This window comes from Anticarsia gemmatalis, chromosome 26 (genome assembly GCF_050436995.1).
Source record: "Anticarsia gemmatalis isolate Benzon Research Colony breed Stoneville strain chromosome 26, ilAntGemm2 primary, whole genome shotgun sequence".
NCBI classification, from domain to species: domain Eukaryota; kingdom Metazoa; phylum Arthropoda; class Insecta; order Lepidoptera; family Erebidae; genus Anticarsia; species Anticarsia gemmatalis.
The window spans coordinates 8,111,089-8,130,477 of NC_134770.1; the positions used below are offsets into that span (position 1 = coordinate 8,111,089).

General features: G+C 33.0%; 1 protein-coding gene across 9 annotated transcripts in view; it reads right to left on the reverse strand.

The window, feature by feature from the left end:
* nrm (neuromusculin) overlaps positions 1 to 19,389 on the reverse strand; it is a 486,168-nt gene that overhangs the window by 25,343 nt on the left and 441,436 nt on the right. For all 9 annotated transcript variants that reach the window (XM_076131475.1, XM_076131476.1, XM_076131472.1 and 6 more), the window contains exon 7: positions 19,049 to 19,206. In XM_076131475.1, coding sequence (XP_075987590.1) covers positions 19,049 to 19,206 — 158 coding nt within the window. The remainder of the gene's footprint in view (positions 1 to 19,048; positions 19,207 to 19,389) is intronic.

Genomic DNA, 19,389 nt, shown 5'->3' on the forward strand with positions numbered 1-19,389 from the left:
CATACTGCATGTCTGCCGACTACTTTATTCTAGGAATCATGTAAGCTCTTTGAAGTGTTTCCTAGTACTGGACCAGTTGTTGATTCGTGGTTTAAAGCACTTATAGTCCGATTATCTATTTATTGGTCGAAGTTTTGTGTCTTTGTAGAGAGTGTTGCTTTAGGAAAGAGGTGAACATTGAGCAGAATGTTTGGTAAGAACCTCCAAGATATTATTGGGTATGTATTGTTTTTAGGGTTCCATACCCAAGGTAATTATTTTACTAAGACGATGAGAGCGTTGTTATATAGTTGGATCTCTTTTCAAATGCAAGAGAGCTAATGGTTGTTCTGTAAAACTAACTTGATTTAGTCATCTATAGCAGAAATAAAAACATTTAAAGAAAACATAATATTATTGTATGTTTCTTTAATTGACGCGGTTTCCTAAATTTTCCAGTCCGCTTTACGTCAGTGTGTCACCAAAACATCTAGCTTTCTAAGGTAAAGTAAATGCTTAATGTAGTAATCATCACTACATAGTATAAAACAAAGTCGCCCATTTTGTCTGTAGTCCCTTCGTATGCATAAAACTTTAAAACTACGCAACGGATTTTGATGCGGTTTTCACTAATAGAAAGAGTATTTTCTCCGACAGGTTTTTATATATAATTGAAATACATTGAAACTATATTAGCTGAGTTATAGCGATTTATGTCCAAGAAGTCAGAAAAAAAATCTAATTGAAGATTGCATTTGTGCGTGCGCCGCTTATACCGTTGGATACAAGTAAGAACAATGTATAGCAAAAACATTGGTCTTTATTAGTTCTACAAAAAAGTCCGCGATGACATATATCCAGCTTTTTTATTTAAGTCACAAAAACTACTTTTCTGTATTAAAAAAACATTTAATTCGTTGGGTGATGTTTAACTGGTGATATAACCAATAATACATATATCCTTATCAAAATAAGTAAGTTCATCATCACGAGCATTTAATTTAGATTATTTTTGCAGTTTACAATGTGTTATTTAGACATATAGTTTAGGAGATATCACGATATTAGTATTGCGGCACGGTACGGGCCGGCCGCGGCGGCGGGGGCAGCGTCCCTATAAGGCTCCCCATTAGCACTTTGAAATTGGAAGCGATCGTTCAATCTATACTTACTAATATTATAAGGCTGAAGAGTTAGTTTGTTTGCTTGAACGCGCTAATCTCAGGAAGTACGGTACCGATTTAAAAAAATATTTTAGTATTAGATAGGCCATTTATCGAGGAAGGCTATAGGCAATATATCATCACGCTACGACCAAAAGGAGCAGAGTACCAGTAAAAAATGTTACAAAAACTTGGAATAATTTTACCCATTCTCTCTAATGTGACGCAAGCGAAGTTGCGCGGGTCAGCTAGTATGATATAAGATAGTAAATTCGTCAATCTATATAAAACTTTATAAATAGAGAAAAGAAAAAGACATAAAACAAAAACTTTATTTCAGTTTCAGCAAGCGATGAGTATGCAGTTAAAACGCTCTGTAAATCTGTTCAGTAATTAACTGAATTACACTTTTATAGCTTTTGATGTTTCAGATATTAATTAATTAATTCTGTAATTTTCATGAAATTGAAGATCAAAGTTAAACCTTTGTTTGAGCTGTTAAAAGCATTGCAAATTGTTTAACCATACATTTCGCCATTTAAAATGTAAGTCATGTGTAATTTTAAATAACCGTGTCGAAAATATCTTGAAGAATCTTAATTTGGTGAGAAATACCTAATATTTAATTTTGATACTATACCTACATATTGATATTATTATATGCATGTTTTACTGATTATAATATAAGTTTTATAAATTAATTGGTGAGTCTATTTTCATATGCCTGGCACGTTTAAAAAATACTGAAATACAGCTGAACCGATATTATTACACCTCTGCCTACATCTTTAAGTTAGACAAGCGTGTAGTAATAAATAAATCTATACTAATAATATTATAAAGCTGAAAAGTTTGTTTGCTTCTTTGTTTGTTTGTTTGAACGCGCTAATCTCAGGAACTACTGGTCCGATTTGAAAAAATATTTCAGTGTTAGATAGCCCATTTATCGAGGAAGGCTATAGGCTATATATCATCACGCTACGACCAATAGGAGCAGAGCAACAAAAAAAACGGGGTAAATTTTGACCCATTCTCTCTTATGTGACGAAAGCGAAGTTGCGCGGGTCAGCTAGTAGAGACATTTAAATAATATTCTATTATCTATTAAAGTCTTAAACCACACAAACAAAGTTCTATCATAAACTAGTCTCGTATAATTTTCAGTTTTACGACGCCATTAATTTTAAACGTGCACTTATGTAATAATTCAAAAAGCTAATTTATACTCATGTGCTTTATTTATTTATTATAATTTTAATTATTCGTGTCTCTGGTGTCTTGTTATCAAACAGCTGACGTTTACGTGATAAATTTTAATATTAATATGTGTACCTAATAAATTTATGAAGGATTTTAATACGAAAATGAAAAATTTATGAAAGTTTTTGGTAGAGGACGGTTTGAAAGTTTATTAAAATTTTATGACTGGAATATTAGAAATTATATGACTAAATTATTGAATAGATAACTCTGACAGTGGCATACCGACACTTCAATTATTTAGAAAAAAGGATCTTATAAACTAGTCCCAAATATGAAGGGATATAAAAAAAAATACAAATTTTTGGGTGATTTTCAACAAGCTGTAACTCCGAGGAAAATGGTCGTACAGAAAAAATAAAAAAAAACAAATTGTAGTTCCAAGTGTCTAGTTTTTAGATATGACCATGAAAATTTTTTGTCATGGCCAGGTCTGGAGAAATGCTACGAAAACTACCAAAAAAAAAACCCTCCTTTGATTTCCTGTACAATCATTATTTCCGGAGTTATTGAAAATCAAAGTCAAAAATAACTTTTTTGCTTTGATTGACTTTAACTCTGTGGCAAATCGTCGTACAGGCTTTTTGAATACGGCAAATTAAAGAGGATTAAATATTCTAAAAGAAATTTAGAACGAAAGAATCAAAAAATTTTTTTGAAGCCCGTGGACCTTTTTTTAGAAGGGAAAAAATTTGGGAATTTTTTTTTTTGGTAGTTTTCGTAGCATTTCTCCAGACCTGGCCATGACAAAAAAATTTCATGGTCATATCTAAAAACTAGACACTTGGAGCTACAATTTGTTTTTTTTTATTTTTTCTGTACGACCATTTTCCTCGGAGTTACAGCTTGTTGAAAATCACCCAAAAATTTGGATTTTTTTTTATATCCCTTCATTTTTGGGACTAGTTTATTATTGGCCTTTATCATAGAAATCATGAACAGAATTGTGATTATTTAGCAACGACATCGAAACTAGGCCCCGATTCAAACGTAGCTATAATTGAGGTAGCTATACTTCATGAAAAGTTCCAAAAATAACTTAACAACTCAATTTTATAACGAAAGTATAAAACTAAGAACTCAAGTTTATAAAATACAAGCGCAGTTCAAATAAAAAAACTTCAACAAAATAAAGAATTAAATCACTCGTTTAAATTCAACAATTCAATCATAAAGATAAAAATGTCAGTAGCAGTTTTTGCAACTGGCAACTTTAACATGAAACCACAGAGTATAAATTGTATACGCGCAAAAGGCGGGAAACCGCCATCATTTTTTTTCCGAGCCAAATCGTTGCAAGAAATTCAAGTTGAATTTCTTTTAGTGAAATGTCAAAGAATCTTTTTGTTAGGGTTCCGCACCAAAAGGGTAAAAATAGAAGTCTATCACTGATACTTTGCTCTTTGTCTGTCTGTCACCAGGCTGTGTGTGAACCGTGATGATAAGAGAGTTGATTGTTTCACAGATGTTGTATTTTTGTTGCCGCTTCAACAATTAATACTAAAACCAGAATAAAATATTATTTGAGGGTCTCCCATATAACAAACGTGGTATTTTTGTTCGATATTGATATCAGCAAAGCTTAAAATATTCACTTAATAAGTATTCATTAATAAAGTCAGTTAGTATGGAACCCTTAGAGCACGAGTTCTACTCGCACTTGGCCAGTTATTTTTTTAATTTTACTTGAAAATATAAAATGGACGACTTTTCAACGGCAATTGAGATATTTATTTATATTTGTTTGTATTTACAAAGTATATTTATAAATGCATAAGGATTATTGTTTTTGCTTCGTTTTTTGGCGCGCTTTCTACATTAAGCATTTAATTGGTTGGAATTTTTACTTCAAGTGTTTTTTGTTGGGTAGTGATGGGACTAGTAAAGTTTTTCGTTATATATTATCGATAAATTCTATACTTTATAATAGATTTATAATATACATATGTGTGTCGTACAATTTAAGAATGCTGTGCATGTCTGTAATTGGCATAAACATACGCCCTTGTATAACGTACAGAAAATATTGTAAATGTTGATGTTTATTCTGTTGACATGCCTTATAAATAAATAAATAAATAAATAAATAAAGTATGTTTTCAATTCTTATCCTTCGTACTCTTTGGCTTACTCCTTTTAAGAGAAAAAAAGCGTGATTATTCGATAATTACGTAGCTCCATTTTAATCAAAATTGGAATCCCGGTCGCTGTGTTATTACTACCTATGTTAATTTATTTTGTTATATGTAATCGCTAGTCACAGTCTGTTGTTCTATGCTGTGAATGTTATTTATATGCAGATATATAAAATAAATAAATATGTCAGTGCTTTTAATACGATTGTACGATTTTAATCGCATGCTTTAACTGGTTCTTTGTTCATAAAGTCAACTGCGGCAAAAAATCCTCAGATTTCACTTACTATCTGTCAAAATATATAAAGTCGGAGAGCACACACTAGTGTAACGGATATCAGTATATTTGTTGAAGAATATTGCTTGATCTACCCGCGAATAGTTCATTGAATAATGTATTACGGGTAATGTATGCTCACTGCTCATTTAAATAATGCGGCGGGACTTCGGCTGTACGAACTTTAAGATATTACGATAGAGCACTTTGGGCTGTTTTGTTTATTATTGTCGTCCTGACCGATTTTGGCGGCCAGTTTCATTGAAATCAGCCAACTGTACAGGACTTTGAAGTGGCCAAGTGTGTGCACAATACACCTGTGTATTGTGCACACACTCACACTCTCTATTCCTTTATTCTCATATGGAGGATGGCTTAACCGACATTATTAGAGAGAGGTTCTGTTTATCGTAGTACTAACTTAAGACTTGACACCATTCCCATAGGATATTTGATCCCATCGATTACATAAAAGCCAGCTCTCGACGGTTACATATAAAAAAGTCATATCCAATTTGGTTTAGTTGTTCAAAAGTGATGCGTAAATACATGATTCATTTTTATTTACATTGATGTTTTATCATTAAGGTTTACTTATGATTAATAATAGGATAGGGTCTAGACATAACCCAAGAGAAATTGAAAAGATAAACTCATTATTTAATTTCATGCGGTTATAGCCAGTCGCATTTACCATCTTTAAAACAAAAAAAAACTAATCTTTGCTATAGAGTTGACCTTTCAAATCAAGGCCTGTCCTAGGTTAGAATTTAGGACTTAAGTCAGCTTCAGATATCAGGCTAGATTGTATTAAGTCAATCCTTTTACATTCAGATATTGGACACAGGTTGCCTTTTAGAATTGGAGTGTTTTAGCCGGAAGGGCTAAGACTATTATTTGCAAAACGAGACATTTCTAAATATAATAGAAGTAAGAATATAACAAAGGTGTAAGAATATAAAAGAATGCTGATGTAACTTATTTTATAATAATGTAATAATTTGTAATATATGTATGTCTCACATGCCAGCAATGGTGAATATGCGGCCACATTTAATGTATAATATTAACCAACTGTATGTACCCATATTTATTTGTGAGCAAATAAATGGTTTAAATGGTTTAAAAAGTAGAGCGATATAAATAGTGTAAAAATGTATAGTTCATAAAAAAATCCATTAATGTCCCAGAGCTGGCAAGAATAACCTCCCGTAGGGTTAGGCCTCGAGTCCACCACGCTGGCCAAGTGCGGGTTTAGTACTTAGCGTACCTTCAAGCACTGTTCTAAAGAACTCTTAGGCATGCAAGGTAGCATCACAATGTTTTCCTTTACTTCGAAAAATCGTTGGTGTGTTGCTTCGGGTTTGAACCGTTATCGCTTGCGTAACAATATGGAAAATATATATCTAGGTTATAAACGAACTATTTCTTTTGTAAGCATGAATTAGTTTCAATTTAACTTTGAATTAGTTTTAAAAACGACTTTAGGATTACTAAATAGATATTGATAAATATTAGGTCGGGGAAAAAGTCTTTGAACTCGTAATAAAATCCCTTTGGCTTCAAGAATCACAAATGAGTACACGGTTCAATAGGTTGCTTTCAGTGAGCTCGTGAGGTACACAAATATCGAGCTTTTTTGTGTGTGAAAAGATTTTATTACAAGTTCATACAGACTATAATGCAAAAATACTTTTTCCACGACCTAATATTATATCTATCGATAGTGTCCCAACACTATTTCATAATCAGATTACCGTAGTAAGAGCAGGCATTAAGAAGTTTTATTTGGTCGTGTTGTGCCGAGTACTATGTTTATGTAACAGTACTTTTACATACATTTCATTTAATTAACATGGAGATTATACTGTAGTGAAAGAACACAAAGAATATATGAAAAATTGTTTCAAAGCTGCAGTTTTTATATTATTTTGATACTACTTGAAGGTTTACTAAATACTAGCGGACCCGACAGACGATGTCCTGTCTACACGTCTTTAATTTGAAAATTTTAAACTTTTTTTAATAATCTAAACCGTTCTCAGATTCCCTTGAACACACACAAAAAATTTTGTCAAATCGGTCCAGTCGTTTAAGAGAAGTTCAGTGACATACACAATTACAGAAGAATTATATAATAATATATAAAGATAACCACTTTTTTGTACCCATGTAATATGGGCCAGGCTGTTGTGTAATGTGTCTGTATGTATTTAGAAGTATATAAGTATGATTATCAGTTATTTGGTTACCATAGTACAGGCTCTGCTTAGTATGAAATTAGATGTACGTGTGTGTGACATAATTAGTCACACAGGTAGTTTATAATTTCAGACAAAGTCAAGCTCAAAAGCTAGTCTTTCAGTCTTTTACCCAGTAGATGGTCTTATAGTCATATATCACGTTACCTGAAAGTATCGGCTCTCTAATATCTTCGCCTGAAAGAACTCCCTCGGTGACAGAATGAAAAATTGCACCCCAACCTAATTCCTTTCACCATTAGTCCTCACAATGATGTAGGGCAAAATGAAGCGGTTTGGGGACTTTATCTTATTTAATTTAGAAATAAAAATTGTTTTGTTTCTACATTTATAATATCTCGCCTGTTATACCCGAAGGTGTAGGCAGAGGTGTATAAAATACACCTACGTTTCGCCATTAATTAATGTGAAATAGGCATTTAGCTGGCGTGTTATCATACTCTGGGCTTCTTTTGAGAAATACTCGACTCGGGAATCCAACCCGAGACCTCTTTACTAGCAGTCGTATGCACAATCAACCGCGCCAGATATTGAATTGACGATTCAAGCAGTAGCTCTTTACTTTATTGCCAGTTCTTTCTATTCAAATAATAGAAAAAGTATAGTCTACAATTATTAAGAAATACAGGTGTATACAACGATATTCCTTTATTTAGTTACACAAATAAAATCTATTTTTTCCAGAGAATAATATGAACACCCACTTATTTATTCAAAATTTGATTCTGAAGTTTTTACGCAGAAAGGAAGCAAGCAAACTAACAAACACTCAACAGAAAACAGTACTCAACAATATCACATACATAAATAATTTCCTATTACCTACATCAAAATCGATCCAGTAGTTTTACTATAAAAATAACAAATGAACAAACATATTTATTAAACCAGCAAGGATTTCAATTCTAACAACACATACGAGTATGTACAAATATAAATATAAATCAAATCCCTATTAACTGCCCACATGACATTTCTCACAGTCTACAAAGCGGCCATTTTGTTTTCAATCTGTCATTAGAAATAATAGGCCTCTTTGATCTAAAAGTGGTTGTTTGATACCTTTGATGTATAGTTTGTGATTTAGGTACTGATTTTAAGTATTGAAATGTGTTGTTTTAGTATTAGGTTTTGTCAGGTAGTAGTAAACGAATGGAGTGTTTTAAGTTGACCAAAGTTAATGTATTTTTTTTAATGAATTCATTGTAATGTTAGTACTTATGATAAATTAGTTTGGTCATCAGATGTCTTTAGTTGAGAAAATGTCTAACAGAATATTAGCAAAAAATTTAACTAATCTAGTCTCTCTCGGGCTCAAAATCGGTAAAATATGTTTGTTATTTAATCAACGTACCCTTTATTAAAAGAATCAAACAAACGATACTATAACAAACTGTATTTCTGTAGAAGAAGAATATTTATTTATAAAGTTTCAGTTGTCTGGTTGACACAGCACAAGCTTTGCTTAGTTTGGAATAATTTACTATTTTTTTATTTACCTGCTTCTGTTTACGAAAAATCTATAGTAATTACTGAGCGTAGTTGTTCAACTGTCGTATCTAGTACCCCCTATATCTTGGTAGGCCTTATTCTTGCAAAATTGAATTTTCCTCGTGCGATGTTTTAATTAAAGACACCGCAATGTAAGCGATTGATCGACATAATGTATGTAACGTTATATTAAAACGTGGCGGTTACGACCTTATTGCTTTTGGATATTAGAGTTTTATTGGTCGATGATGTTATATTGAACAGTTAGCTGTGTCACTGTCAAAATCTTTTGAGCAGATAACTTAAAAATTGTAATAAATAAAAAAATATTTTTTGTATAAGTTCATAGTGTTGTTTATTAACTAAAACTACATAATATTCATGGATAGTTTATAGTGCTCTTTATTAATTAAACTTACGAAATAGATGTAATTTTTCCATTGCTGGCCTATGATCGATGAAAAAGACTTGAAGAATCCGAGGTACCTTGCTATGTTATAGGGACCCATTTTTAAGCGAACAATGTTATTTTAAATTTTGGTATTCAGATATTTCAGTGGACTCTGGGTCGAACTCCTCCCTCGTTACGGGAGGAGACCTTTGCCCAGCAGTGGACCTGTAACGAGTTATATTTTATTTATATTCAGATAGTTTACGATCTGGAAAATAATTTCTTCATAACTTCTGGATAGGTATTGATTAACTTATCGGTTGGGTCCTTATAGTAGTTTCCACGCATGTTTTACCGTTTTATCAATCGGATAAAGTTTTAAGAGACTTAACCACAAACTTTCAAATTGGCACTTAAAATATATTTTCTTATGGAAAACTTTTTACAAAAACAATTTGTGGATTGTTTCAATACTTTTATTTAAATACATCTTATTATTCTCAGAAATCTAAATATAGTTAAAATAATATCTATATTTTCCTTCAGACACATTAAGACCGAAGCTAGAAGTAAATACTTTTAAATTTTCTATAAAAACATACCTAACTTTCAACCTACACTGAATTAAGGCTATAAAAACGATTTCATATTTTTGAAGGCGCCCAAAGCCCGTTGTGCTCACCGGTCGGTAAACGATCCGTGGGTTAAGCAACCTTTGGCGCGGCCATTCTATAGATGGGTGATCACATAGTGGTATATGAACTGGGCGTCTCCGTGCTTCGGAGGGCACGTAAAATGTCGGTCCCGGTTATTGTCTATTAAGATAACAGTCGTTAAGCCATGTCAAAGGCGTTCGGGTGGCTTGAACAACTTTGACACTAGGTTTGACCACTAACCATACGACAAACAAACAACAAAACCTTCTTTACCTCTAGAAGACTTTCCTTGACTGTCTTTATGGCGCAGTGGTAAAGGTTCCCGCCACAATTGCGTTGGGAGGTCGGTGGTTCGATTCCCATTTTTTTGAACCTATTACTGTCCCACTGCTGGGCAAGGGTCTCGATTCCCATACGGAACAATTATAACACAAATAGTTGTTTCAAGTCTGGTTGTGTCCGTTGTTATGTTTGTACAAGTCGACACTAGAACAATAATTAATGCGGGAGTTTGTCTTTAAAAAACAAAGTAAAAGAAAAGTTAAAAGATTGGTGGACAAAAAGCTTGAGTCAAATAAGCGTTAAAGTGGACTCTTTGTTGCCCGCTTTGAGAAGTGATCAAATTAAATATAGTGAGGGGCTTTATCGATAGTTTTGTTTTATCTTCTTTAAGTTAAACTGCTGATAAAAATGAATCTTGAAGATTCTGGTACTAATAAGAAATATTTGTGCTTTTATTAGGCTTGAAAAACATTTTATTCCATATTTTTTTTTATAACCCATTACTGTCCCACTGCAGGGCAAGGGTCTCCTCCCAAACGAGGGGCAGATTGATTTTTATTCTATTGTAATTTAAAAACGCAAGAAATTAACGCGAAGTGAAGGAGAAAGATCAGAAAGGCTGACCCCACTACCATATGATATTCATAGCATGGAAGAGAAAGAGAGAGAGTGTAATATTAAAAATGCAAAAGTCTCTTGTTTACAATAGTTCCACAGCTAAACTATCAATCAGCAATATTACAGCTAAGTTACTGGTAATTTATAAAAAAAATGCTGAAGATAGTTCATGAACTGTGATCAAACACATACTATTTTTGTCAAACATTCCTAAGTGTTCAAACATTTAATTAAGTGGTCCTGAAGAGGAATGAAAGTTTGTCTACCTAATTAATTTATTCTTTAAGATAGTACGTAATTTCTCCAAACGATTTTGAGCTTCAACAACTGACATAAAACTTTAACAGAAACATAGAACACTTACAGAGAATAAGTGAAAAATATTGTCCCCATTTATAAAACTCGAGTCAACCTTTCGCAAACATTTTCACGACAGTCGCCCCCGAATCTAATTTGTGAGTCTCTTTCAAATAAAACCGGCTAAGATTAGAGGTCTCACAAAGGATCGCATTAAATATCACCCAACGCAAAGTGAAACGGCAATATCATTTTAAGGACAGCACTTCTGAGAAAAGTATCGATAAATTCTATCGATAGATTCACATCACTAAAGAATGTTGATTTTAGAATGGAATGTAACGGTCGATTTTTAAGTTTAAAGTAGGAATGTAATTTGATTTTGGACATCCCTGACATTAATTTAACAGTTACTGATTTGACAGATAGACTAAAGTTTATTGAAGAGATTTTTATGTTAATACTAAGATTTATAACGGGTGTAATGCACAGTATTTTTTTTTAAGGTGTCGATACTTTATTTTTCCCTGACGTTTCGACCAAGTTACACCGATCGTGGTCAGTCTGCCCGTAATCGCAACCAATTTTTTAGTTCGATAGTTTTTAAATAATATGATTTTTGGTGTCAATTCGTTAATCATATTGGTTTTAGGGACGAAAAAATAATTATCGATGTTTTAATATATCGATATAACACTTTATCGATATTCCCCCATCCCTAGCATTAAGTAAAGACACGGTACAGCACATAGTTTGCAAGGTAAACGCTCGTTGCAATTATTTTAATAGACAGCATCAGTGTAACGGCGACGCGTATTTCATTCTTTCGTTTACTTTCTACTTGTCTGTTTAATGCTGTGGGAGAAGTTATAAGAGGTAGCGTATACAGAAAAAAACTTTATTTGCTTCAATTTCAAGAAGATATGGCTGTTTCCATTAAAAGCCGTGACGTGTTTATGCCTACTATTTATTTAGTTAAACATTTCACGCCATTTTTATTAGTTTGTTTGTAAAACACTTTTCTATTGAGAGGTGTACCCTGTTATAACATGGTATGAATAATTAATTATATTAAAAAAAGCCACCGCCAATGGGACCTTATTGCCAATATTTATAAAACGGGATCATTAAAAAGCTATCAACGTTTTTCGACATATTTTAATTGGTAGGGTATTTTTATTAGCATCTTGTACAACATTGCCAACGTACTCATTTTGATACCAATGGGTACATTTGTATTAACACAATGGTTACCCAAACAAAAATTAACTAAGACTATCGCAAGGCGTTTGTTTTGTATAGCATAAATTACTATAAATGACTAATTACTATGTTCTATTCTGATCCAGGCAACGCAAAAAAAATCCACTAAAAGTTCATGCCTTGTACCAAATTCACCACAAAGCGAGAATTTTGTGTTAAAATCGAGAGAATTGCTCGTTTCTCGTTATTTTTTGTGAGTGAAACGTTACACCGTTGTTGTTTTTACTTTACATACAGCCTATTATGTGCTTGCTTGTTTAAGTAAGATGGAGAAGCTTCGTTAAGGTATGGAAGACATTTTTGAGGGAATTTGGCTTGTTATGGCGACAGTGGGCCAGGTTATAATAATATATTGCTTGTACATGGAGACTCAGATTCGATTACTGGTTCTTCGAATTGATTATTTATTAATGGGCTTTTTTCGAAGTGTAGAATTTTTGATTACTTAGATTCTAGAAGTCTAGTAGTCGTAGTAGACTAAAAGAATGTAAATTGTCAAAAACTGGCTCTCACAAATTTTGGATAATATATGGTTTATGTATCAAGGTTGAATAATAGGTTCTAACTCTCGAAGTGTTTATTAAGCATTTAATCTTAAGGAAAATTTATTCACAAATTTCTACATAACTTTCAATAAAAAAATAACGATTTATTAGTATCCAATTTGTGTAACTATCCTTTTGGTTAGTATTTTTATACAAAGACTCTTTTATTCTATTCTTTTATGCTCTTATATAAAAAATAAAACATTTTAAATAACAATTGTAGTGATGGTCCGTCGTTGTGAGATTGACGATGAAATAATACCGCGCTCTAAGGAGACAGACCGGTAAAGAACAACGTATGTACAAACTGATTGTCATGTCATTGTTTCATTATTATTTATTTTAAACTTATATTTTTACAATTTCTTCAATCATTTAATGGAAAAAAATGTTAGCGTCAATACAGGCTAACAAATAAAAAAAAAAAAATTTTCCTTAGTGTCAAAGTTCTTGAAGCTAGCTTATTAGGACTGTTCTGGCTTAAGGATATTTTAGAGATTGAAATTTATTGCCCATGCTCTCCAAAGCACGGGGACGTTCATCATCAATATTAGCCCACACCCAGCTATAGAATGTCCGCGTTAAATGTTGCTTAACCCTCTGGTATACCGACAGATGAATCCTTTGAAACAAAAAATGGTCAACCTCAAACATATTTAAGTATTAACTATTTAGAAGTGCATTTCAGAAAAAGATACATGAGTCTCCGGATATCTATAACTTTATTAGCATTTCAACTTTCGTACTGCATAGTTATTTTCATATACAGCAAAATTTAACATTGCCTTGTCACAGCCGTCGAAGACTTGCTTACTTAATAGTTTAACTAAAACGATCGAATCAAAAGCCTTTTATAAAGCCGTTCCTTGTGTTTTTTATCCCCAATTGTTCGAATACCCGCTGGCCCTTATAAAAGACAGTTTTTACGCTAAACCAAGGCTTGACATTGAGAAATTGCTGGATTAATTCCTTCCCTTCGTTTATTTGCAAAACTCTTAGTCAGTTAGTTGAATTTTTAACTTTAGGGAAGAAAAGTTTTTGCGGAGAAATTGGCAAACTGACAAGATTTATGTTTTCACGTATTTTTTCAGTTTTTACATTTGAATTATGTTATTGGTATAAGAAATTTTACTATTCATAAATCATGCTTTGTAAAAAAATGTTGAACAATATTTACCGCGATATATTTTGGTTGAATTTGAATACAAATAGTTTTATATTATTTGGTTTTCAGGAATGTTTTTGTATTAATTGTATTGTTTAACAAAAACAATATTTCACATTCCCATTTCCTATTATTTTGCAATGAATACCAAAAAATATATATCTGTTCAATTAAAATGAGTTATTTTTGTGAAAATATTTCACAATTATATTTGTATGCTTGTGAACGTCCTGACAATTATTTTTTTAGAGTGAGCATGGTCAGAATACTCTTGTGTTTGCTCGAAAGTACACCAGCCTGATTATTTGTACTCTTTTTTTGCTTGAAAATTTCTAAACTCATCATTTCCATTAACAAACTGAGAAAAGGGTTTTAACTTACAACTCCCAACAAAATTAAACGTCGGAACTCCTGCTCTACACTTTTACAAAAAGTTTTTCTCAAGAAAATTTTCTAAAATAAAGTTGAAAACATTTTTCCATTTAGGGACTTAGTTAGGGGGTGGTTACTACACCCCTTACCCCCTAGAAATATAAAATTGTAGACGTCTGGCCATTTCATTTGTGAGAATTATTGAATTTGAATTATTGGAGTAGCCATCTTGGAATACAGGAGGCGGTGGAGTCGCGTTATTTTATTTATTTTAATTTGAATATTTTCTTTTGATATTAAATATTTTTTAGTTCTATTTACAATTGAGATTAGGTATTATTTTATCTTATTTGTATTCGGAAAATTGGCAAGAAACTATGAAAATGAGATAGTACGTATTTGCATGTTTTACCGTCGAAAAATAGCCAAGAAGTCTTAATATGAAATGAAAACTAAGCCCAATTTAAGACTATCATTTCTCATAGAAACACAAAAACAACTAGACTTTAATTAACTAAGATATAACCAGAGTAATATTTTTACCTCATGAGAATCAAACCTGCTACACCCGACGTCATAGAAACCAAGCAGCTCAACACAAGTCAATGCCCTTAACCTTTCAGAATTAATTATACAGCCAAAGCCATACTACAACATATACATACATATATATTATGTAAGTACCTACTGTAATATAATCTAAACGAGGCTTTTAACCAAATGCGAGTTACGACGTTCTGTTATTGTATCATTTGCGAAATTAGTCTCACGTGTGAGTAAATATGTAGTGTTTTCAGAAGACAAATGACAATACAGAGAGAAACAAAAGGGAGTGTTTGAATGCGAATTAGGAACGTTTTGATGTAAGGAAATACGCGTGCTATGTTAGTGCTTTTAGAATTAAAATTTAGCCTTCTAGAAATTCGCTAAATTACGTTTAGGCTTGCAAGGTTTCATAGCTATGTTTTCCTTCATAGGTGGACTCCAAGAAGTAATTGGGGAGCAGCCTCCGACCCGGTATGCTCAGATCACTTCGCTATCATTACTAAAAACTCATGTGTTATAACCAACCAGTGTGTTTAATTTCATCAAAAAACTATTTAACAGACCGGGACTAATATGCATACTATCAATTTAAAATTTCGTTGTTTTAATATGAGTATGATTTTAACTGAAATACAAAAAAATACAATTAAACATATATCTCATCCTTTTTGAAGTGGGTCATTAAAATGTATAGACACATACACAATACATAAAATTACGCCTTTTCCCTCAGGAGTAGGCAAAGACCAGAAAACACACTTTGTTACTATATTTACAAACTTCCTCTGATTAATTCACATCCATACATTTTGTCATACAAGACCGAAAGTTACGAGTAGCACCTGCCCTTTTTTCAAGACATCACCAATATGATCAGCATACATCTTTCTAATATTTTAAAATACCAACAAGCAATCAATATCACATAAGTTTTCAAATACAATCTGCCAAAGCGGAGACTTTATGAATGGCGCTTCAAACTTAGTTATTCGGTTCTAAGCAAGTACTTTAGATCAATCGGTTTAGTAATGCAGTGGGAATATGCATGAGAGCCCGCAAATAACTTGCACGTATGCTTTGAATGTCTCTGAGGAGTTTTTTGAAGAGATTATTGATAGTTCGTTAGTCAAAGGGTGACTAATCGTTTTAGGATTGGTTAGTAAGGACTTACGTTTGATAAAATTTATCAAGATCAGTGATTTCGCTAGTCGGAATAGTTTTTTAATTTAATGCGACTGTGTGGTATGCAGTGCAAACTTGGTTTAAAGAAAAAAATATGATGGCATCTCCTTAACATAGGCTAAGTTATACATATATTGAAGATAACATTTTTCTAATTTACTAACATTCATTGAAAGAAATTATGTCGATGATTTTTATAAGTTTGATGCATTTAAATATAACTTTTGTAATGGCATAATCCTTTTTCACACAAAACACGTTTTCAAGTTTATAGAAAAAAATAAATACATACACGATAATACAGAACTATTCTACATATAATGCAAACAATTTCTATATAACATAATAATTTAATTACATTAATTTTCGTTTCTACCTATTCTTTTTACTAAATTCTTGACATGTGTCTTCGATTTACGTAACCAATTATGTTAAGAAAATGTTTACAGAAGTAAACAATATTTTTATGGGTAAAGCGACTCCATGTCTTTCTTTATACTAAGTCCGGCACCGGTGGCAGGTGGGCAGTCAGCACAAGAATTTCGTTCACCCATTTGAAATTACCAGCTTAAATATATAGAGACTATGTATAGGAGTGTGTAGTATGTTGCGGTATCGGTAGAGTACGTGAATGCAATAAGGTGTGGTGAATTTGGGAATTAATGTCGATGATTTCTTTACTCAACAAACAATATTTAAATTTTCGCGTTGCATGTTTATTATTATAGGGGTAAGCAGAGACCAAAGAATGCCACTTGGAACGATCCTAACAAACTTCCTTTGCCTCATTCACAGTCATACATATGACGCCGGTTACGAGTACTAAGCATCTAACTTATTTCAAGACATCGTCAATGTGAAGTAACTTGATTCATATTTATTACCCATATTATAGAATATGGGAATTAACACGAACACGAATTTTACTTTGGAATGCCTGACGTTTCGGCGCAGGTTACACTGGCCGTTGTTGCGGGCTTTTCTCGAATTCTATTATTACTATAAATATGTTTCTTAACTATGTGAGAAAGATTTTAGGAGATGGTTGCTGGGTGGTCAACATTCCATGTTTTAGCTTAAACCATAGTATTATAAAACGTATTAATACTTTATTTATTTACCGTTACCATTTTTTCAAGCAACGCATTCGCAGTATATTTTCTAGTAAAAATACTTTTATCCATTAACCAGTTGGGCGAAGCTCGCTTTATACGTATACCGTATACAAAGATCATTTTTACCAAAAAAAATACTATAGAAGTCTTCTAAAATTAATGTACCCGGGTACAAAATATACCCGGCTTTTAAGTTACCCGGTCGAGTGACCCGGTACTGTTCCTGAATGTGTGCAATCACCCTAAACGTACCCCTTCAAGATTTTCTCTCAAGCAAATTCAATTTCGTTTTCCGTTTGAGTGAAAGTTTTGAAGAAACTACGCCTTGGGTCTATTGCGATTTGGAATTTCTTAGAATTTTTCCAGTAGTTGTTTTTTGCTTTGTGATTTAGAGAACTTATTGAATAAGTTTGATTTAAAGTAATAACTGAAATGTGAAACGATAATGTAATGATCTAATGAACAATCATTTCTGCTCTAAATTGGGTCAAACTATCTTTCAATTATAAAAATCATGGGAGCGACTTTTAACGTATCCTCTGAATGACGCCGAAGCACGTAGAAGTCCAGCTTAAATATCATCAAAAGTTGCTTAAATCACTGATAGTCTCTTATCGATAAGCCCAATTGGAGAAATAAGTGTAACGTAATTAAAGGTGTAGTGCAGCACTAGTCTTTACTGCTGTCTATCTGTTTGTTACGCAATTAAAACTTAACTGCTAAACAGATTTTAATGAAATCTAACACAGTAACAGTAAAAGTGCCGGGTCTTGAAGGGGCAATTATTTGTGAATCCTATGGTAACAGCATCATGGAAACCTAGTGTCCGAAAAAGCCATACATAAACTACAAAATTTTCCGACATCCATACAAACGAAGTCACACAGGGTCTATCCCACTAGTCCCGTTGAGTTGTCCCGTGACGGGACAACTGGGACAAAATAGTGCCAGTTGTCCCGTCACGGGACAACTCAACGGGACTAGTGGGATAGACCCGTCACACACAACTAGATTTTTTTACCTCTCGCACTAAGAACCTCTCTCGTGTCGCAACTTACAAACATACAAACAACGAACACATGTAACCCGGTTCTCCACCGCGTCTAAGGCTTCGTATTGTCACCGATCTATCAAATAGTGTTCTATTATAACAAATAATATTAAATGTCACCTCCCACACAATTTGTACGGTACACGTGCCACCATTGTGTTGAAGGAGTAAATAATATTCATGGAACGGATGTTTTCTTGAAGAAGGTATTAAATTTATATTTATTTTACTATGTTATGTTAATGCCAAATATAGAAATTGATTATAGCTGACGAATTGGGAATTATGGATATTTTTCGAAGGTATAATTCAGAGATGTATGGAATACACTTCATGTTATGTAATTTACGAATAAGCCCCACTAATTGGTGCCGAGCCTATTGTATCGTATTGTATTTGCTGAAAAAAAATTCAACAGAAATTGAGTTAAGCTGGTAGGAATTCCAGGAACTGAATAACCGGGGAATCGAACCACAATACCACAAGTTGTCATTCAAAATCCAGCTACTTATACTGCTGATGACAACACTAAAGCATAGGTATTATAACCGGGAAATGAAGAGGTTAGGTAACGTTTCGGCGCCGAAACGTTAGGCATTTTAAGGTATAATGCGTGTTCGCGTTAATTCCCGTATCCTACTATATATTAAACATGCAACGCGAGAGTTAAAAAAAAACTTAGGCAAACTATCTAGTTAAATATGTATAGCTTGCTAGATTTTTAAAATTTCACACGCAATTCTTAAGCAGAATTTACTTTCTGTGGCAACAAATAGAAGTTATTAATCCTATCCTATACTACCACTAATATAACAAATGTGAAAGTTATATAGTGTATAAGTATTTACATACATATTTCTTTTACTCTTTCGTGAGAAAACTGCTGTACTAGATTTGACATAATCATAGCTGCATAATACATAGAATACTTTTTACCGCCAGAAACTTCACGCGGTCGAAGTCACCGGTTAAAGTTAAGTAGAAAAATGTTCAACTCACATGTATATTCTGGTCATCTTCGCTCAGTTTCTGCGTGCCATTGAACCACTGGACCTTGGCAGCCGGCCTGGCTCCAGACACCTTGCACATGAGGGTCAGGAGAGTACCCTGGACTGCGTGCTCTCCCACTCCTGAGATGAAAGTCTTGTTCGGTGGTACTGGAAAGAAAATGTTATGTTAGTATATACTGAACTTGTTGATTTGTGCTGATATCAGTTCAGCAATGCTTAGCGCGGATACTTTATTGATGGGTGTACCTACTGTATGCTCCGGGATTATAGTAAGTTGCTGGTATGGAACCACATCTCTTTATAAACATAGAAGTTGTTGATTTAACGGAC